This window comes from Mustela erminea, chromosome 5 (assembly GCF_009829155.1).
Source record: "Mustela erminea isolate mMusErm1 chromosome 5, mMusErm1.Pri, whole genome shotgun sequence".
NCBI lineage: Eukaryota > Metazoa > Chordata > Mammalia > Carnivora > Mustelidae > Mustela > Mustela erminea.
Window position 1 is genome coordinate 23156263 of NC_045618.1, and position 22826 is coordinate 23179088.

The following is a 22826-nucleotide window of genomic DNA, read 5'->3' on the forward strand; positions in this document are numbered from 1 at the left end:
ATAATAGCATCCATGTTATATGCCACCTAACATATAAATTGGTGGATAAAGAAAGGATCTTGAATGCATTCCTCTGGAAGCCTTCTGCTGATGCTGATAGCTGCCTCCTGGGATCTCTGACAGGTAGAAATGACCATGAATTTTTAGTTCTGCTCAAGACTTTGTTCATGAACTATGATTGGCCACAATGCTGGTTGTAGACCCTTAACATCTTAGATAAAAAGGCAGAACTAAATCAAACAGGCAGAAATCAAAAAGAACTAAATAAAAAAGAACTAAATAAAAAAGGCAGAACTAAATCAAACAATCCAGAAACCGGACTCATTACTTTTGAAAAAAAATCATCTCTTTTAAACAGACTGTTTTCCCCTCTGACATCTAGGTATGCCTTACTTAAGAGGTGTTTGTTTTTTTTTTTTTTTAAAGATTTTATTTATTTATTTGACAGACAGAGATCACAAGTAGGCAGAGAGGCAGGCAGAGAGAGAGGGGAGGAAGCAGGCTCCATCCCAAGACCCTGGGATCATGACTGAGCCGAAGGCAGAGGCTTTAACCTACTGAGCCAACCAGGCGCCCCCATAAGAGGTGTTTTATCGTGTAATTGACAACATTTTTTTTTTTGGCAAGAGATTTAATATAAATGATACCTTAAATCCACTATATTTTGAGATAGATTGGCTCTCTCTGTCTTCCTCCTTTACTTTTTTTCATTCCAATATTTTAATCTTATTATTTTTTATTGAGATATAATTGACATGTAACATGCCAGTTTACTGTGTGTGATGTGTTGATTTGATCCATGTGTATATTGCAATAAGATTACTGCTGGAGCATTAGCTAACACCTCTAGCACATCACATAATCATTATTTCATTTTGCGGTGGGAACAGTTGACATCATTTTTCTTCTCTTCTGCTTTTCTGTTTCTTTTTGAAGGATGATTTGAGCTCAGAGAGGACAGGATGGGCTGCACATGAGTTCTTATTCATCAAGGTCCTCATGAACTCACACACCTAGTGGCTCTTTGGTACAGCAGGGTGACCCTGGATTATTTTTTCTCTAATCCTTCTGCATTACTAATATTCAGAGTCTTTAGTTTAGTGAGCATGTGTCTGTTGGGGGTTGGTCTTTCTGGGCTTCCTTGATGACTGGCCCCCCTGTTCTTCTCTCTCAGGGCACTAACAGCTAGACTCCAGGGACCGATGATGCTGTCAGTGGCACGGCCAGTTTCTTTTCCCTGGCTTAAGGCTGAGCTCCTGCAGACTGTAGGGGTCTGTGCTGTAGGGCAAGCTAAGCAGGAGGCTACAGTGAACTGGCTTCAGAGGCTCTGCTTCCCAGGTCAGGAGCCAGTACTACAGCCCCAGGGGGATGGAGAACAGGAAGACATCTAATCCCAGACCACCAAGTTCATCTCTGCCTGTGCCTTCATTGAATTCTGAAAGTACAGTTTGCAATGAACTCACTGAGCATTGAACCCTGGACCCTGCAGGCACGGCTACCCATGGTTTGCCCTCAAGCCCTGATGCTAGCTTTCCTGTTAAGGCAAGTGCTATGCTAAGGTATTGGGGCAAACCTCACTCACTCCAGCATCCAGGCAAACCACACCTTCACAGGGCTTCCCTCTGTATAGTTTACTTACAGGTATATGATCAGACCATGCATTCTGCTGGGGATGTACCAACCTTCCTTTCCACCTGCTGGAGTTATGCCCACCTTTCAAGCCTGTCCAGTTGCCCTTTCTTCCTGACCACCCCATGTAGGACATTAGGGTCTGAATAATTGGGCTAAATATCCATCCTCTCCATGATCACTTCTCAGTGACAAAGCCACTTTGCCCTTTGTTGCCCCATTGGTGTGTGTGTGAGGGGGGGTGTACCCAGAGTTCTCCTCACACCAGTGGAGGGCTTGTCTGTCGTCCTCTGGCTGGACAAGGATGCAGGCAGCTGGAAAGAGGAGCTGTCGATGGGAATGAAGCGGCCATGTGCCTGAGTTGTCAAGAACTCTGAGGGTTCATCATGTCTTAAGGACATAAACAGTATACATATTCAAACTGTTTAATACAGGAAGTTTCGCATGCACACCAGAGCAGAGGGAAGAGTGAGCCAAGGCCTGTGGACCTACCCCAGCTCCCATGGTTAGCAGTGTCTGCTGGCTACAAAGCTGTGTGATCTCACCCCTCATGCTCCCTCTCCCCTGGCACCCATTATACATCACTGCATGACCTAGTGCTGGGCCGCGGGACACGTTTCACTGACACTGTCACACCCCAATGTCATGGCAGTGGCTTGGGGCCACTCGTGTTTCACAGAGCTTTGTTCAGCCTCAGTTTTTAGCAAGAGAGCCCTTTTGCAAACAAATCTCATCTCCAGTTCTCATGGCCAAAACAGATAAAGTGGTATTAGCATACAATTATTACAGCAGTTTACTTTTACATCATTGGTATAGAAAATAGCAAAGAACTCTAAGACTGTCAAAACTAATATTAAGATTTGACCATTGGTAACGATAACAGTGTCACAGTTCTGTTTTGGTTGAACTGTGTTTAGAAATCAGTGAGTCACACAGGTAAACTGTTGCTAATGGAAACCGATTTTTATCTTGTTTTTACACATTTGTCTTTTGATCTCAAGAGTCTCTTCAATTAAGTTGATCCAAATGTGTGGAGGAAGAGCAGGGAGGAATTCTTTTTTTTTTTCCTCTAGAATTAAGTCACTGATCTAACAGATGCTCACAGCCTTTGTTATAAATATAAAAATCAGACAAGAAGAAACCAAGCTTAAAATAAGCAGAACCGTGCATCCTGTGTCATGCGTCCCGAGACAGTTTCAGTTGTTGCAGTGGTGGGAACAGGGGCTGTGCAGTGGGGTCCAGGTTCTGTGCTAGAACTGTAGGCTCAAATGTGGATTTTTAAAAAGAGCAGCGCAAAACTGAATTCTTACCGGGTAACTCATTTGCAAGAGATTCAAATCCATGCACAGGCATGGCAAGAGAAGTTTTAGCTTAACTTTCAGCCAGAAGGGAGTTAAATGGGCAAATGGGCCACAGGTAGTAATCTATCTGTCGTCTAGTCTGAAGAGGTAGAATTTTCTAAAAGTCCTTTGAGTGTCTTTGGAATTTGATTAGTATTTCCAAGTACAAGGAAAAGAGCGTATCAGAATCTACATGTACAGAAACTCCAGAGCACACCCAGAAAATCTCAGGGTTCCAGAGAACCCAATTTGAAAATCATGGTTTGAGCTAGAGCGCTTTTATGATGGTCCACATGTTCAGCTTTTCTGTGCTCAATCACTGTTTATCATTTGTTTCATGGAGACAGTTGGGTACAGACCACAGTCAAGCAGAGAATATTTGCACCTTGAGCCGGCCTCCTCCTCTCTCTCCCTGTGCAGTCTTGCCAGAAAGGATGTAGGAGTGTCCTTCATCCCAAAGCTAGGAGCTTAGTCTCTCTGCTTCTTCCTCTGCACCTCAACACATATTTGTTTCATATTCAAGCCCTGGCCTTTTTTTTTTTTTGAAGATTTTATTTATTTGACAGGGAGAGAAATCACAAGCAGGCAGAGAGAGAGGGGGAAGCAAGCTCCCTGCTGAGCAGAGAGCCCTATGTGGGGCTTGATCCCAAGACCCTGAGACCATGACCTGAGCTGAAGGCAGAGGCTTTAACCCCCTGAGCCACCCAGGCGCCCCCAAGCCCTGGCTTTTTTGTATAGTTTTTTCCCCCTGAAGTTTCTGGTTGATGTTTTACTGTAATTTTAAAAAATGTGTTCTTAATAGAATGCATGGTATTTTCCAGCTTATTTCTCTTCTCCCTTGCTCTGAATCTACTTCACTCTCCTGAGACCCCTCATCTCTTGCTGTAATTTGGACAGGTCTCCCAGTCCCTCCTCTTCTAGGCCCACTGCACAGCTCAATATGGAAATACATTTACTTGATCCCCAGGTTTAGTCCAAAAGTTTATTCCTTCCTTTTTCAGTATTCACCCTCATTTTCCTAGAGCTCATCCTCAAATCCATGATCAAGAAAATACACGTGGGACACAAGCCCTCTGAGCCCTTTAACGTTTGTGAAAGTGCCTCCCTTTGCCTTCGTGCTTGACTGGTTTCTTTCAGCTCCAGCATTTCTCTGTGTGATTTCTTGAGTAATTGTCTCCCGCCCTTTTGTCTCTCCAGCATCTGTCAAGTGAGTTCCTCGGGTCTTGGGCTCTGGAGGCTTTCCTCGTCTCTGTCCTACATTTCATCTCTGATTGTTCTCAGCCCAACCTCCCACCCATTTATAAAGATTTATTTCATAAATCATTTTTTAACTTTCATATTTCTCTTTCTAAATGCAATGTCCTCTTGAATTTCTGAGAGGATATTACTTTTTTAAGGAGAAATTTTTTATTCCTTTCATTGATGGCATCTTCTTGGAGGGAAAGAGCCTTTGCTGTGGTTTCCGTGGACTGGAACTGGCGAGGCAGGGTGAGCTGGGTTAGGCTTGGCTGGTGTGAAGGATGTCAGTGGGTTCTGGGTCATAGGGGCTGTCGCTAGTTGCTTGGTTCCTTGCCCTCAGGTAATCAGGACAGAGGGAGAGAGGGCCGGAGTGTGAGACCTAGAGGAAGGGGCTGGGGTATGGGCTCTGGATTAGATGGTTTGCGTTTGACAGATGCACTGGTGAGCATGTTGTCTCCTGTCTCTAGGAACTGGCTAACTTGGCAGTGGAGGGGGACAATTCCTCCAGGGTCAGGAAAGCATCAGAATACAGAAGATACAAGACGTGAATAATAAAGGCTGATGGCTTTAACTGTTCTTTTTTCCTGTTTCATGTCTTTGTTCAAGTTGGTAACTTCTGGCTGCAGGAGGTTCTGGACAAGGGCAGGGAGGGGCCTGGGGTGTACCTGTCTGAAACCTGTTCCTATCTCTGCTCTCTTCACCTGCCCTCCTTCCTGTCATTGCTAATCATGGGGCCCAGAATGCCTCTGGGCTCTGCTGGTGCCTTCAGTTCAGTCCCTCAAGATATATTGGTTGAGCACCTGCTAAGCATTGGGGGCATTCAGGAGGCAGGAACTGGAGCTTTGGAGGTAGTGGGTCAGAATCCCTGCCCACATGGGGCTGTCCATAGCAGAATGCTTACCCGCTCTTTATTTCCTACAGAGAGACCGGAACGTTTCATCTGCGGATGTCCTGTGAAATTGTCTTCAGGTTTAATTTCTGCTAAAAACTTTGTTTTATGTGCATATGAAAATCAGAGTGTATATGAAATGGGTGGCGTAGATGGACATTGGCCACTACCAGCCTGTGCTCTGAGAAGATCTCCCAGGCCAGCTGCAAATGGTGTCGGCATGATCTAAGCACCAAGGGTAGCACTTCTTAAGCTTTTCTAGCTGCAGTCAGGACAGACGTAAGAGCCCCGAGAAATCCACCGCCTGGCAGTGCTGACTCATGAAATCCTTCTCGTGTTTCTAGTGCTGATGAGAGATTCGATGCCACATTCCACACCAACGTGTTAGTTAATTCTTCTGGGCATTGCCAGTACCTCCCTCCAGGTAAGACCTGCTTCCTTTGTCCTTCTATAGTTAGACAATTTAAGCGAGTTCAGGGTGCCGGTTCCAATGGTCCTCACATGAGTGTGGCGCATCCTTTGCCTCATTCATACCCAACCCCTCCTGTGTTTGCAAATATTTCCTGAACATGACAATGCCATCTTCCTCTTTTTTGTCTTGGGGTCGTGGCTCAAACTGTCTTTGCCGAAATGTGTTATATGTCCTTATTGTGTGCCAAGTGTTCTTTAAAGTTAATCCACAGTTAAAGCAGGTCTCCCTCATCAGGTCACTTCCAGGTCTCCTTACAGTCTGCAAGCAGGCACCCTGGCCTTTCCCTCCACCATTTCAGCTGGCTGCTTCCCTTCCCGCCAGACAGCGTATCTCGGCCGGGGCTGTTCTCCAGGTGCTGGGGGCGAGATGATGGACTTGCGGGCTTTTTGAGCATGTGCATTAAAAAACTTGCATGTTAGATAGAAGAGCAAGTGGTTTCAAAGTGGGGCTCATTAGTGTCTTATCCCTGACTGAGCTTCTCTCCCTCGCAGCCAGTTGCTGGTTAACTGCTTCCTGGGATTGATTTTTTTTTCCCACCAGCCCCTCATTTCTCTCCATTCATTGAGCCCTAGGCTGCTCACTGAATAATACAGAGCATGGGGAATCTGGGTTTTAATGCTTTGAGGCAGATATTAACAGAGTTTTAAAAATCTTTTAGATGATTTTTTTTTAACATGTTCTTTTCCAGGATTATCTCCCCCACTGCAACTGTTCAACTTCCTGTTCCAGGCAATCTGCAGCCAACTCCTACCCCAACACCAACATAAACACACACACACACGCACCATACCATATGCACACACCTACCACTCCCACACTCACCACACACACACATTATACATCACACGCACACCCCCCCCACATATACACCCCACATCCATATCTCCCCCACACACATATCCACACACATTCACACACCAAGCAAGCCCCCCCACAACACGCCACTCATACACATCACACATAACACGTCCCACATCACACCTCACATGTACAACTACATCCATATCTCCCCCACTCACATATCCACACACGTTCACACACCAGTCACATCTCCCACATACCTACACTACACACCACACACACATACCACACCCCACATATATACCCACATTCATACCTCCCCCCCACAAATCCACACACATTCACACTCCAACCACATCTCCCACATACATATACTACACACCCACACAATATCCACACACTATCTACTGTCCCCCCCCACACCACACATCCCACATATATGCCCTACATACCTACTTCCTGCACACGCATATCCACACACCAACCACAACCCCTCCCCTGCATACACACTACACACCATACATACCACACTCACATACACACACAGCCTTTCTGCTGTAGTAAACCCCATTCTCACACCTTCATTCACAGCACACAGCAAAGCTGGCCTTGTTTCTTGTTGTTGCTTACACATTCTTCCTCCTTAGCAGATGATAAGCATCCCGTGGGCAGATTCTGTGTTTACACGCCTTAGAACCACCACTAATCAACCAGGCACCTGGCCCACTTGTTCATAAATGAATGTGTGAGTGATTAAACCCATCAAAGGCAGATACCTCCCAATAATGTTTGTAGAGACCGAAGAACCACAGATTTCCAGGTTTTCTACCTGAAAGCTTGTGCTTCCTTGCTGCTTCCCCTGTTCCTTCACCCCTCCCCCAGCGGAAGCTTGCTTTCTGCCTAACAGCAGGCCCCTGGGGGACCGAGGCTATGGGAGGAGTCTTCCATCACACATGCATACATTCTTTTTCCCCAGCCTGGGAGTTACAGTTTCTATTATGAGAGCTATTTTAGAAAATGATCTCCGGTAGTCATCAGTGTACAAGAATATGGTGCTGCACATTGTTTTGAGGGCGGAGGCTATTTTCAGCTACAAGAAGCAGCATTCCTGAGCCCTAGGCCACCTGTGTGCAGCAAACTCCTCTAGGGCTCCGTGCCTGTGTCCCAGCCTTCATGGCCCCAGGAGCCTGGGAAGGACAGGGCAGTTGTGCTGTGAGTGTGGGAGTCTCCCCTACTTTGGCAGGAGCAGAATGGAGCACTCTGGCCTGGGGCAGCAAGCCTGTGCCCTGGGGTCATGTAGGACTGACCTGGGATGCTGTTCTGTTCATGCAACCAAGTACAGGCAAGGAAAAAAAAAAAGTGTTTTGGGTGCATAATTTGAAATAAAGACTTGGTTATGAAATTCTATTTCATGTTTTTATTTTTAACAGGTTTATTATATAATTTACATATCATACAGGTCACCCATTTTAAGTACACGATTCAGCGATTTTTAATAAATTCACAGAGTTGTACAACCAATACCAAAATCTAGTGTTAGAACACTTTTTACCACCCCAAAAGATCCCTTTTACCATCCTGCAGTTGATCCCCACCCTTACTGCCAGTCCTAGACCAGCACTGATCTGCTTTCTATCTCTAGGGATACTCTTTCTCTGGCCATTTCATGGAAATGGAATAATTCAGTCATGGAGTTACATTTTCCACAAGCAGTGTGGGTTCAGGGGGATCTTGCCCATTAATGGGAGGGCAGCATCTGTGGATTCCTATAAACAGCAGACATGGCACTTAAAGGAACTTGTGAGGATAGGACATTGTTTATCGTTTCCCAGCTTGGTTGTGGAGTGCAGATTTGTGTTTGCAAGGCTGCTGAGTCCCTTCCACCATTCATTTTTTCTTTTTTCTTTTTTTTCAATTACTAGCAGAAATGTATGGAGCACTAACCCTGTCCCCAGGAATAGGGGGCACCCTTAGCTCTTTGTGCCTTCCACAGCCTTCAAGCCTTTTTCTGGGCAGGGAGGAGCACATGGGCATAAATTACTGAAGGGGGCTTATCTGGTTTCGTCTTCATAACCTGCCAAAAATTCACTTCCAACTTGTCTGAGGCTGAAGTCACTCTTTTCAGTGGAAACTTTTACTTGTGCCCAAGCACTGTCTTCCATTTAAACCTATCAGTCTTTGTTCTTAATCTCAGATCTAAACTAGTTAAAATTATCCTGCATATACACGTGCACTGTGAAATGATGCCCCAAAGTTAACACATACATCACCTTACAGGGCTGGGTTTTATGTTGTTTTGTTTTTCATGAGAATGGTTAAGATCTGCTCTCTTAGCACATTTCAAGTACACAGTGTTACTAACCAGAATCCCCTTGCTGTACCGCTGATCCTCCAAATGTACCCCTTGACCAGCCCCTGTCCATTTTCCTACTTCCCCTAGGCCCCTGGGAACTCACTGTTTCTGTGAGTTCAGTTTTTTGTTCTTGTTTTTTTGTTTTTTTTTTCACTTCAAAATCCACATGTAAGGGAGATCCTTGAGTATTGTCTTTGGCTTACTTCAGTTAGCAAGATGTCCTTCGTGGTCATCCGTGGTACTGCGAAAGGCAGGATTTCCGTCTTTTCTAAGCTGAATCGTATTTCACTGTGTGTGTGTACGCGTTTGCATGTGTGTATGGTTTGATCATCTTTTTCTGTTTTTATTCATTCACCGATGAATACTTAGCTTGTTTCCATTCCTCAGCTGTTGCTAATAATGTCGCAGTGAACATGGTGAATATGGGGATGCAGTTCTCTCTCCCGGAGGGCGATTTTGTTTCCTTTGGATATATTCCCGGAAGTGGGGGTCTCTGGATCATAAAACAGTTCTATTTTTAATATTTTTAGGAATCGCCATACGGTTTTCTAATGACTATACCAGTTCACATTCCACCAGCAGTGTGAGTCTGCTGGGTATTTAAAGCCGGGCTTGGTCCCCTTCCTTTTCGGTTTTCTGACTGTTTTCTTGCCCACATAGGCATATTCAAGAGCTCCTGCTACATTGACGTGCGCTGGTTCCCCTTCGATGTGCAGCAGTGCAAACTGAAGTTTGGGTCCTGGTCCTATGGAGGGTGGTCCTTGGATCTACAGATGCAAGAGGCAGATATCAGCGGCTATATCCCAAATGGAGAATGGGACCTTGTGGGTAAGACCTGAGACTAGCAGCCTTGTAGAAAGCTGCTTTTTAAAAAATACATATATATTTATAAAGCAGTACCCATTTATTAGCTCCTAGGGTTTTTTTAAAAATTTTTTATTTTTTATTAACATATAATATATTATTAGCCCCAGGGGTACGGGTCTGTGAATCGCCAGGTTTATACACTTCACAGCACTCACCATAGCACATACCCTCCCCAGTGTCCATAACGCAACCACCGTCTCCCTAACTCCCCCTCCCCACGAAAGCTGCTTTTTATTCCTGGGCTGGCTTTAAAAGTCTGGATTTTCCACTCTGGTTTCAGTGTAAGCATTTATTGAACCCTGCGGCAATCTCTATAATTTACTGAGAGCTATACAATAAGAAACAAAAAACAATTAGAAAATTCAGAGCTTTCCATGAGAAACGTGCAGCCATTTAAAGAAGTCAGTGCTAGTATAAGCATGACTATATTATTAGAATCTGCTCCATTCCTAAAATCAGGTTGGATAGCAAATTGCAGTTCACAAAAACCTATATTTGATTATTTTTAATAGAAAAAAATAGTAATTACATTTGTAATGGTGTAAAACTCATAATGTATTATTTATAATCATGGTGTCTTAGTCCATTCAGGCTGCTAAAACAAAATACCATCGATTAGGTGGCTTATAAACAGCAGAAATTTGTTTATCACAGTTCTGGAGGCTGGGAAATCCAAGATCAATTCCAAGATCAAGGCATATCCAGTGTCTGCTGAGGCCCTGCTTCCTGGTTCATAGATGGCTGTCTTCTGTCTATGTTCTTACACAGCTGAAGAGATTAGGGAGTTCTCTGGGCCTCTTCTCTAAGGGCAATAATCCCATTCATGAGAGCTCTGTGCTCATGACTTAGGCGTGCCCCCCCAAAGTCCCCATCTCCGAATGTCATCACTGTGGGGGTTAACATTTCAACATAGGAATATGTTAAACATATTCCTACGGGGACACAAACATTTACTCTATACCTCATCTAGTTCAGTCCATTAAAAAAAGTTCTCCTGGTTTGCTCCAATATCACTAAGATACTCGTGAACAACTCAAATACACCAGAAAGAGTTTATTCAAACACTGATTACCCAGTTTTATTATTTTTTTAAATTTTTTTTGTTTTAGCACCTAACAAACTCCATGGTCATTTGTGTGATATGCGCATTAAAATAAACAAGCAGGGTAATTTTCTTCAGACACTGTTCCTTTCCCCTTTTGTTCATGGAGGAATCCCAGGCAAGCGGAGTGAGAAGTTCTATGAGTGCTGCAAAGAGCCCTACCCAGACGTTACCTTCACAGTGACCATTCGCCGCAGGACCCTCTACTATGGCCTCAACCTACTCATCCCCTGTGTGCTCATCTCTGCACTGGCCCTCCTCGTCTTCTTGCTTCCTGCAGATTCAGGGGAGAAAATTTCCCTGGGTAAGTGTCCTGATCTTGAGTGTGAGTCTGAGACAGGATGGGAGGCTCTTGCCTTGAGGTCAGCTCTCTAGGGATCCCGGTGGACGATGCAGGACATGTCATGGCTATGGGGGCAGAGATGCGGGGTCACACACTGACCTCCCAGCCCGGGACATCTCAACACCTCAGCCTCCTGATTTAGCTTCATGCTAGATGCCCAGTGCCCTCCTGAAAATCTGTAGGATCCTCCACAGAAGATGGGACTGCCCAAGAAGAGACTACTGGGTTCTGTCCTGAGGGGCATTACTTTCTCTTCTTGTGCCACCGCATCCTGTTTCTTGGGGAGTAGCTGGCCAGCATTTGTTATGGAGAGGCAACATTTTAGTTAGTTCAGTATCTGTTTGCATCTCTATATTGCTGTACACAATCATCCAATAGAAAGATAAGAAAACTAAGACTTAGAATGGTGAAATGAATTTCTCAACATCGTAAAGAGTTATTAAAGGTCATATGTCATACATGTAGAAATCATCCTCAAACCCTTATCTTCTGACTGCAAGGCTCAGGCACATTAAGTGACTTATCCACAGTCACACAGGTAGTAAATAGCAAAGTCAAGAACAAAAGTGAGGTCTTAAGATTGTGTGGCTTTTTGTTTTGCTTTGTTTTGTTTTTTGTTTTCCTGCTATATGTAACTACCTCTCAATTCTAATGTAATTAAGAAAATGAGAGATACTTGTGTTGAGTTCAGTAATTCATTTTGTATCCTTGTTCTAAAGTTCTGGCTCCTAAACTTACCTCGATCTGGGACTCTGATAATTGATGTGAACAGCCCCCAGAAAAAGGCCATACCCTTACAGACAGAGAAAGAACCCTGCATTCACTTTTAGGACATCACTGGTCCCTACCCCACACCTCCCTCCTTTGAATCTCAGATTAGGCACAGTTAATGGACTTGAGGCGTTATCGTCTCTTTTGTCTCAGGCACTGCTGTGTTTATGTTTCAGGGATAACAGTTTTACTCTCTCTTACTGTCTTCATGTTGCTGGTGGCTGAGATCATGCCTGCGACATCTGACTCGGTGCCCTTGATAGGTAAGCAAATGTCCGGTCTCTTTTAAAGATGTGGGCTTAGTGAGGGTCCTGGAGAGCCACATGGTCCCAGGAGGAGTGGCTTTCTAGAACTGTTTGAGTGACCTATAGACTCTGCTTCCCTGGGTACATGTAAGGCAGTGTGGGGAGTCGAGCTTCATGGTTTGGCTTGAAGGTACAGAAATGCACCCTTCCTCCCATTGTTCTCCCCCTCACACTTATGCAGCCAGAGATTTTACCATTAGAGATTTGTCACTTTAGCTTTGAGTCATTGTTCTTCCACAAATCCTTTGTCAAAATCGGAGGAGCTCACATTTTAACTCTGAGATGCCTCAGTGTCTCTGGATAAAGTTAAAGCTTGTGAGAAAATGTAAACAGGATAAATATGTTTTGGACAAGACACATGTAAATCATGACCTCCAGCCCAGGACAGGATGACAGAAACAGCAGATAGCATTGTCCATGGCTGTGTACCTCCCTGGATTGGAATAAGCAGCACCGTGCAGAGGGGTGCTCAGAGGTCTAGTGGTCAGGATCTGCTACTTTCGCCACTACAGCCAGGGCTCTGTTCCTGGTCAGGGAACCAAACCTTCAAGCCAGTTTTGAGAATGGGAAGCAAACAGCCTCATAAGGGGATATTAGGTTTAATATGAGCATCACTCCTCCAATTGGGTGATGGAGTTCAGAAAGACAAATGGAGTCTATGATTATTCCTGTTGCCCCGGCCACCTGAGGGCTACCCTGTGTGGTTAACAAGGGAGGGTAGGTCTAGGGGAGCCTATTTATCTTACACAGATACTCCCAGGCTTCACAAACTACAAAGGCAAGTTTCTCCTTTGTTCCTCTAATGTGTGATATTTTGACCAGAGAGAGACAGTATTGCTATGAAAAGCCTTTGTGGGTGTTCCTAGTTCTCTCACTACCATCCAGACGTCAAGAAACCATGCTTCAGCCCACTCTTCCTACCTTCCAACACAATGCTTTCAGTAGAGACTTCAAATAGAAAGCAGGTTCTGTGGGGTAGAGGGCATCCCTGCCTTGACCGATGAACCGATGAGCAAAAGACATGGTTGGTGCATAGCCCATGTCTAGAAAGATGGGATTTCAGCTGTGGGGATCCTTTGACCCCACATGTCTCCACAGGTCTTTGTCTTGGTCGGCTAGGTTTGCTACAGTAAAATTCCACAGACCGGGTATCAAAACACAGAAATGTATTTGCTTATAGATCTGGAGGTTAGGAGTCAAGACCAAGGTGCGGGCAGGTTTGATCTCTAGTGAGGCCTCTCTGCTTGACTTGTGGATGACCACCCTCTTGCTGTGCCCTCACATGGTCTTTCCTGTCTGGGTGCATTCCTGGTACCCCTTTGTGTGTGCAAAGTTCCCCTCTTATAAGTACACTAGTCAGATAGGATCAGGCCCAACTCGAAGGACCTCATTTTAATTTAACCCCCTTTTTAAAGGCCCTGTCTTCAAATACAGTCATATTCTGAGATACCAGGGGCTAGAGCTTCAACATATAAATATAAACTCAGTCCACAGAAGTCACAGTTTTGTTCTACCTCCTTCCTTTTCTTAGAGATCCCTGGTGCTAACTTGAAGTCTCAGATATCCTTCTCTCACAGCTTCTCACATGTACCTCTTGATTCCCGCAGTGGGGCAGTGACTTCCTTCCTGCCCAGAGAAAAGGAGGCATTCTTAACTGAGTGTGTGGCCATGCACTTAGCCTCTGCACCAGGATGTCCTCTGCTTCGTGCTCAGCCCCCTTGAGCTGAATGAGAGTTGCCAATCAAGGAATGTCTTCCCTTCGCCAGGCTTTCTTCTAGATCCTCAGCTCATATAATTGCTAATGCCTGCACCAACCCCACAAAAGAAGGCATTGCCATCCTTGTTATACTGCTGAAGAACCTGAGGCCCAGACAGGCAGAGTAGCCTGTCGAAACTCGTAGATGTCTGAACTCATGATTGGAGGCAGTGGGTTAGTGGAGAGCTGTTTAGGATGTGCCATGCTTCTCATGTGGACCAAGGAGGAGAAATGTATCCTTGCCCACCAGAGCTGAAGCTGGCATTCTCAGCCAGGGAAGTCACTGTCTTTCACGTTTTCTTCAGACACCTGACACCTCCTCCTATCTCTCATTAGATGGGACCAGGCTCATTTCCCACAATAATTCTAGGTACCCTGCCAGTGATGCCCAGGTTTGCCCTTATTACATCCCTGCCTCCAGCATGTCCCTGGCCTACAGTTATCACAATGGGGACCAGACCTTCACTACCCCGGTATTCTCAGCTCCCATCACAGTCCACAGCCTTTGTCCTAGGAACAACTTATCAGCGTCCTGTGAGGCACTGTTAACCCTCCCTGGAGGAGGAGGCTGGCGGAGTCACAAAAGTGGGGTCAGCCAAGCCAAGCAGCTGGCATGGATGGGAAAGCTGGTCCCCGTGCTCCAGGCTGGCCTCTGCCTGCCAAGAGTGTGGGTGGGGGTTCTGGAGGCCTGTAGACAGTCCTGCCCTGCTCCAAGCTCTGCCACATGGTCCCAGGCAGTCAGAGATCGTCATCTGGTTCTGCCTTCCATGCCATGATGCCTGTGCCGTGGAGGGCCCGGGGCTCACCCTGCATCTCTTGTCTCCGCAGCCCAGTACTTTGCCAGCACCATGATCATCGTGGGCCTCTCCGTGGTCGTGACGGTGATCGTGCTGCAGTACCACCACCATGACCCCGACGGCGGCAAGATGCCCAAGTGGGTGCGTCCCTCCTGCTCTTCACCACAGGGAGTCAGGGGCCCTCAGCGCGGGTGACTCCGCAGATGAATTATCTGTTTTAAAACTCCCACCGACAGCTAGCAGCCCTCAACACAGAGCCATGTATCCCACAGGACCTCATCGGTCCGCACTATTGTATTATCTCTGGCCTGTTACGGTGAGCATGCTCTTAGGGGCCCATGGCACTGTTCTTGCAACCTGACATTCCAGAACGGGGCCCACACACTGGCCGCTCTCTACGTTTGGCTACCAGTATGTTTCTAAAACGTTTCGCACGTACGCTGTGGAGAACAGGACAGTGGTTGGAAGCAGCAGAGGAGATAAGCACCCAGCCGTGTGGCTGGATCTTCCAAACAGAATGAAGACCAACGGGGTGAGAGAGAGTGAGCCATGTATTAACACAGGTAGTTAGTGCCTGGAGGAATGCCAGCGTACCACAGGCCTATCTAATAAAGGTTAGTGCTTACCAGTGGGCAGGGGGGCTAGGATAAAAGCAAAAGGGAAAAAGATAAATGATTGAATATAACAGCCTATTATGTCAGCCCTGGGCCATGCCATACCTTCCCAGCTCCTGCTCAGTACTGGGCGCTGGGATGTAGGTAGATGCTTACCAAGCTGTGCCCTTGGGAGTCCGGGATCAGAAGCTCCATTCTGTTCCTCACCTGACACTCAGGAAACCTTGATTAGGGCCAAGTATGGCCTGGGCTTTCCTCACCTCAGCACAGTGTGACAACACGCAGGGCCAGGGGAGGGATGGATCCTTACTTGGGCCTTGCAGACCTTCCAGTGTTCTTGTCCAGAGAGCATGGCCTAGGCACAGCAGGTACTGAAGGAGCCCTCTCTTGTCAAAACAAGGCTGTGTTCTTTGGAGATCTATAACCCTGCATCCAAGTTTGGAAGGGACTCTAAGAACCGCCCCCCCCCCCCCCCCGCCCCGACACACACACACTAAATGCAGGTGCAAGAAGTCAGGGACATTTTGTGAACCTCTGGGAAGAAAGCATTCCCAGGCCTTCTAAAACTATTCATTGTGCAATAATTTACAGTTACTCAAAGTAGAAAGACCAATTTAAAATTTTTTTTTTTTTTTTTTTTTTTTTTTTTTACTTTACCGAGTTACTGTGTCCTCTTAGATTCTTTTTACAGTTACCCAAAGTGATTGGAAAGATCAATTTTAAAATTTTTTTTTTTTTTTTTTACTTTACGAGTTACTGTGTCCTCTTAGATTCTTTTCCACAGCAATTTCATACACTTAATAACGACTTTCTCTCATAGCTCATTGCATCAGCACTGGAATGAGCCCCCAGAAATGGTGCTGTCTCCTACACATGTCCCATCACTGCAGTCCGTGGGCTTGTTTTGAGAAGGTCCCCCCATTAAAAAGTGGGACACATTTGCACATATTCACTACGTTGTCATCTGACTTTTACAGCCCTGACACACTTTCTGGCTACCTTCCTTCCATTTGAAAAAGGTAATACATTCACATGTTTCAAAAGTCAAAGTGAAAGTTAAATCATACGGAAGGAAATCCTGCTCTCATTCCCAGCCCTCACTGTGCTTCCACCACCAATACTGATAGCCATTTTAAGCAATTTCCCCATTATCCTTCAAGGGTTTATGCAAATGTAAACTAAAAACACATATTATCATTCCTTATGTTTAAGACACAAAACCATTTTTAAAGACCTGATAGTACTTTACTGCCCAGAAAAAAAAAAAATCTTAATTAAGAGTCTATGCTAATTATTCACCTCTCAGCACGGGAGTGTGTTAAAACCAATGGCTGCAAATGAAATATGAAGCTTGGATCTCTCACTTTCAATTTATATAACCTCCTGCATTTTTCTTTCTTTCTATGTGTATTTGAAAAATAAATAGCCTCCAAGGAACTTTTATTATGATGTGTTGCTATGAAGAAGATATTGCCGGTGCCGTGGCATTATGTGACATTTACACAGCCAGACACAAAACCATAACCCAACAGAAGAGGTCATGAGCACAGTTTGATAAGTGTCAAGAGGATAATTGCATCTTTGGAGATGCTTTAGCCTTGAAAGCTAATGATTCAAGCCATGGAACTCAGAACAGACTTTGTGGTGTGGACCACATTAGCTTGAGATGTGCTCCAGGGTAGGCACAGACTCCCCTGCCCCCCGCCCCCCGCTAGACACACACACACACACACACACACACACTCCATGTGTATAGCTGTCTCTGGGCTTGGACGCACTCACTGCCCAATGCATTTCCTTGAAGTGGGGGTTGGGCTAAAGTCACAGGAGTGTTGAAAAAGACTTCATAGACCCTTTCACAGATGAGCCGTGAAAGCCTAAACGCATAGATGGCTTGCTTACTGTGTGACCTTGAGCCAATTTATTAGCCTCTTTGAAGCTTCAGTTTCTTTATCTGTAAAATGGGTGGGGAAATTATACTCACTTCACAAAGGCCCTGAGAGGAGCAACTGAACTAGCATGTCTTCTCAGCCTCCTGTGGAGGGCCAGACTGACCTGCAGATTCATGGGGTGCCATATGTCCCTGCTCCTTACTGGTCATGGAAAACCCTCCAGGGTATGCAGACAGGCTTTTCCCGGCTCTGGAGATTTGTCCATAAGGTGTGGGCAGGATATACAGAGTGCCTCTGCCCTGAGCAAAGGGTTCTCTTTACAGCTGGAGTGAACCTGCACTTACGCTTCTTGTTCTTTTCATTGCCTGTCTCCAGACAGGTCTACTGCAGTTATCTCTGAGAAGATGCCATCAAAGTGCTACAGGCATGAACTTCACAACTTACTGCCTGTACTTATAGATGGGAAACATGCCTTTTATGTTGCTGATGGAACTCACCGCAATCCTAAACCAAAATTAAAATTGGTATCTGGATAACTTCAGGGAAAGGGCCCACTCTTCCCACACTTGTCTCAATTAAGTTTCCAAGAAATTTTTTAACCTGAATTAAGGCTTTGCATGGCTCCCTCTTTTCATTAGAGGGAAAAACCAGAAATCTCAGTGATTTCTCTCCAGCATCTTCTGCACATAGGCAGTATATGTTGATAAAACATGTTAAACCAGAGGTCAGCCAACTGTGGCTCCAGTGGTCAAATCTGGCCTACCAGCTGCTTTTGCAAATAAAATGTTAGTAGAAAAAAGCCATGTTTATTTTTTTTACAAGCTTTCTATGACTATTTCTATACTTTATTAATAGCTGAGTAGTTACAACAGAGACCTTATGGAGGATATTATGTGGCCCCTTAAACTCTGCCAACCCCTGCTTTCGACTTTTCCAAGTACTTTCCTGCACATCATCTGACTGTCCTCATTGCCGCCTAATGAATTAGGTTAGAGGTCCTTAAACTTTCCTGGTTCACAGCTCTTTTAGTGTCTTGTGGATTTTTTTCACAGGCCCTAGGCCAAAAACAAAAACAAAAACACCCCACCTAATGGCTCTCTTTATTAAGGTGGTCAAAATAATGTAATAAGTATTTATGTCCTGACCCCGAGGCACCTGTTGGCACAGCACACCCCTTCAAATCTTAGGAGCACAGTGCCCCCATTTTCTGTTCCATGTTGACTTTCTTGGCCCTTGTTTTCATCAGGACAAAAACCTGCTTTGCAATGATATGCCATCCTTACAAGGGACCCGGTGTTCCAGCAGGCACTATTTCAAGCTGGGGGTTCATGCAGCATCTGATAGGTGTCACGGAGTTCCCCTTGAAAGTTTTAAAATCTCCAGCGGTGTGCCCCTGCAAGTCTGCCCTGGCACTGGGGTGCCCCACAGACAGCTGGGTATGATGGCCTGTGTAAACTCAGGAAAGAAGTGGGAGCCTGGCTCCCCCAGGAACCCCTTCCCCCCACAAGTAGGGCTGTGATCAGGACTCGCTGATGCTCGCTTCCACCTGCTCCTAACTTCCCTGTTGTCTCCCCAGACCAGAGTTATCCTTCTGAACTGGTGCGCATGGTTCCTGCGCATGAAGAGGCCGGGGGAGGACAAGGTGAGGCCGGCTTGCCAGCACAAGCAGCGTCAGCGTCGCTGCAGCCTGGCCAGCGTGGAGATGAGTGCGGTGGCCGGACCGCCCACCACCAATGGCAACCTGCTCTACATCGGCTTCCGCGGCCTGGATGGGGTGCACTGTGCCCCCACCCCCGACTCGGGCGTCGTGTGTGGTCGCATGGCCTGCTCCCCCACGCACGATGAGCACCTCCTGCATGGTGGGCAGTCCTCCGAGGGGGACCCGGAGCTGGCTAAGATCCTGGAGGAGGTCCGCTACATCGCCAACCGCTTCCGCTGCCAGGACGAGAGCGAGGCCATCTGCAGTGAGTGGAAATTCGCGGCGTGCGTGGTGGACCGCCTGTGTCTCATGGCCTTCTCTGTCTTCACCATCATCTGCACCATCGGCATCCTGATGTCAGCTCCAAACTTCGTCGAGGCTGTGTCGAAAGACTTCGCTTAACCTGGTCTTGGTCCCCAGCATGTGGGAAGCGCACCGACAGGCGATGCCGTTGGCTTGGGGAGAATCTGGGGTGCTACACTAGACATGGGGATGCTGATGTACCCAGAGCGCTCGCTGCCAGTCATATCCGTTATAGTTTCCTTGTTACTTTGAATAATACAATCTCAGCACGTTTTGTTGAACCCTCTCAGATGGGCTGCTTGATATTCTTGGAACATCCTTAGGGTCACTAGAACCACTGAAAGCTGTTTTTGCCCATTCCCCAATGCCTGGTGAGCCCTTCAGAGAGGTCAGGGTGGCTCCAGACCGCCAGGGGAGGCCTGTACAGTTGGTTTTGCATGCCTGCATGTCACTTGCCAGAAGGCCTATTTGAAAATTCAACATAAGCTTTTGCCTGTTTACAAACCTCGAAGGAAAGTAACAATAATAGTAATAAACCACCCTCTCTAGATCCATTCAGATAATTGGTTAAAAGGACACAAAACTAAAAGGAAAAACCTAACTGCTCGTTTTTCTGTGATTCAGATTTTATTTTTCTCTGCCATAGATGGTAGAGAGAGACAATTTTACACTGCTCCTGCATTTTATTAGAGAGAGAGAGGCATAGTTGGTCTTTTAAATTATGCTTTTACAGTCTGATTTTCTGCCAAGCTACCCTGTGGTGGGAATCAGGAGGGACATAGATGTATATTGATTCTGAACTAGGACCACACCTGGCCCAGTCAGGGGGATGTCTGTAGATACCAGGGGACTCCCAAACTTCCTATGCTGCCCTCAGACATTGGGGAGCTGAATTTGCTCTATTCTGAAAAACCCAAAGGGCAAATAGAATTCTGTTAAAATTATAAGCCCAATGTAATAGCTAAAGTTAAATTAAGCCAGCTATGTGTGTGTGTGTGTGTGTGTTTGTGTGTGTGTTTATGTTTAATAATGCATTAGATGTTTCTCATGTACTTGAGTTGATTAGTCTTAGAAAATTGTGGGTCTGTACAAATGCACAATATAAAGTGAAAGTATGCTATGCCTTTCCTTATGTGTCAAGGCCAAGGAGCAGGATCTGGGACCTTTCTGGTTCCTTGTATGGCAGGAACTGGGAAGCGATGATGTGGGCAGCAGCTTTCCTGGAGCAGTAACTCCAGTCTCTGGCTTTTAGGGATCTGCTTTCGCACAGCTCAACAGCTCCAACGTTAGCCCAGAAAGGTAGCTTGAAAAGGTAGATTCACTGAAGATAAGCATTTTGAAAGCAAAGGAATCTTTCATTTTAAACCTGTGTGGTGACAGAATTCTCCAGTTACATTATCTAGCTGACAGTGGTCACTTTGACTCTTCCTAGTTTCCTTATTTTTTAATGCAATCAGAAGGAGACACAACAAAATCTCTCCTGCTCTGTTGTTTCATCTAGAAACAGATCAGAGCTCAAAACCGCAGAAGGCTTTGAGCTCCTGGAGATCTTTAATTTGCTTCTAACCCCTGAGATGGGTGTATTATGAGGGAAGATTATGTTTTCAGAGAGAAAGAAATTGCATACCTTTCTCCGGCCATTTATTTCACTCATTTCTGGGTAATGCACATGGATTTGTTTGCACTGAGGAGAATGGAGGCTTGGATGTGCTCCGAGTGTGGGTGTGCATGAGAGCTGAGTGTGCAGCTGCAGAGGGGCAAGCAGGTTGATAAGTGAGGGCATTCTAGCTAACGTCACGCCGTTTGGAGCAGGGTTGTCCTCAGAGTTCAGCCGTTCTACATGGGATGGATGAACAACGCACAATCTTTTCTTTCCTTTTTTTTTTTTTTTTTTCCTATTGTAGACACAAGTAGAAGTGTTTTGATATATAAGAGAATGCTTCATTTCTTATTGCTACCTGAAAACCTCTGTAACACTTTTGCTTGGGAAAAAAAACCAACTGACTTTGATTTTGTATTTTATACAGAAAAACATTAAAAAAGCAAACAGAAGTAGTTTATTTTTTGACCCTTGACCAGTACTCTGCCATTTTAGAAAGTGATAATAAGGAAAAGATGCACATGTAGTAAGAAAAGCATAAATAGCTACAGGGACCATTGGTGAATGAGCTTCTGAGGACTGGGGGGCATTTCCAGAAAGGAAGAAAAAGAAAGGGAGGGAGGCCGGGAGGGGGTGTAAGGGGGCTCAGAGAGACTCCTTTGCTACCCCCTCCTGCTATGCACAGCACTCTGCACTTTGCTTTCTGTGATTAGTGTTTTATCCTTTCATGGCAACATAAAAAGATCTACCTCATTCTTCTTAATAGCTGCTTAGCATTCCATTGTCTCGATGGACTTTTTTTTTTTTTTTTGGTTAGTCTATTAGTGAACATATAATTTCCAGGATTTTTTTATTTTTATATACAAATCTGTAATGAACATCCTTGATTTATACCTTAGCATGCATTTGTGACCATATCTTGGTATAAATGGGAATGGTATAAGTGGGAAATGGAATTGCTGGATTCAAGGCTCTGCGCATTTACCATTCGGTAGATATTGATAGATTACCCCCCAAATACCAATCAATGGATATACCTACCAAGAATATAATGAAAAGGCTAGTTTCTCAACTTTCTCAGTACTGGGTATCATCAAACTTAATATATTTTTTTCCAATCTGGTGAAAAATTATATTGCAATGTTATTCTGATTTAGTTCATTTTATTAGGAATAAAGTTGAGTATCTTTCAGATATGTTTTAGACATTTCAATTTTTGTAATTTATGTCCTTTACATAATTTGGGGTTATTTGGCTCTTTCTTAATTAATTTGCCTGTGTACTTTGGAACTTTCTTGTCTTCTATCTTGAAAATATTTGTTTAGAAAATATTTTTATTTATTTTTGTCTTTTGATGTTATTTATTGTTTTGTTTATTTCTTAGCATAAAGAAAGTTTAAACTTTTATGTTGTCAACTTATCCATATTTGCCTGGGTAGATCCTGGGATTTGTTTCCAGTTATAAAAGGCCTTCCCCATTCTGAGATTATAAATAAATTTACTCATATTTTCTTCTAAATTTTTATGGTTTCATTTGTTTACCTTTACATCTTCTAACTCCCTGGAATTCATTTACTGCAGGAAATAAAGGTAAAAATGCACTTTTTTTTTCTCTCCAAATGGTTGGTCAGTTGTGCCAACAAAATATATAATAGTGTATCCCTGTAATATAGTTAGTCTTTTCCCTGTTTTGTTCAGAATGGCTCCTTGTTTGTAAACTAAATTCCTGTCAAGTGTTTTGGGGCTGTTTCTACTTACTGGTTTGTCTCTCCATGAATGCTTTTCATTTCTGAAGCTTTATTCATGTTAATATTAAATATTCACAAATCGATATTTTCAAGTTAACCATCCCCTTAACATTTCTTGCCTTTCCCTTCCTCTCTCTCTCTTACTCTCTCTCTCCTCCATTTCCCTCTCTCATACACACATTTTTTTAATTTAAATTCAATTAGCCAACATATAGCACATCATTAGTTTCAGATGAAGAGTTCAGTAATTCACCAATTTCATAGAACACCTGGTGCTCATCACATCACATGCGCTTCTTAATGCCC

At 44.8% G+C, this 22826-nt stretch overlaps 1 protein-coding gene across 1 annotated transcript in view; it reads left to right on the top strand.

Annotated features, from left to right (window-relative positions):
• Positions 1-22291, top strand: part of CHRNA7 (cholinergic receptor nicotinic alpha 7 subunit) — a 115478-nt gene extending 93187 nt beyond the window's left edge. Inside the window, 6 exon segments of the mRNA XM_032342265.1 lie at positions 5442-5521; positions 9384-9551; positions 10802-10996; positions 11983-12069; positions 14696-14805; positions 18747-22291. Coding sequence (XP_032198156.1) covers positions 5442-5521; positions 9384-9551; positions 10802-10996; positions 11983-12069; positions 14696-14805; positions 18747-19271 — 1165 coding nt within the window. The 3' untranslated portion in view covers positions 19272-22291.
• The last annotated feature ends 535 nt before the right edge of the window (positions 22292-22826 follow it).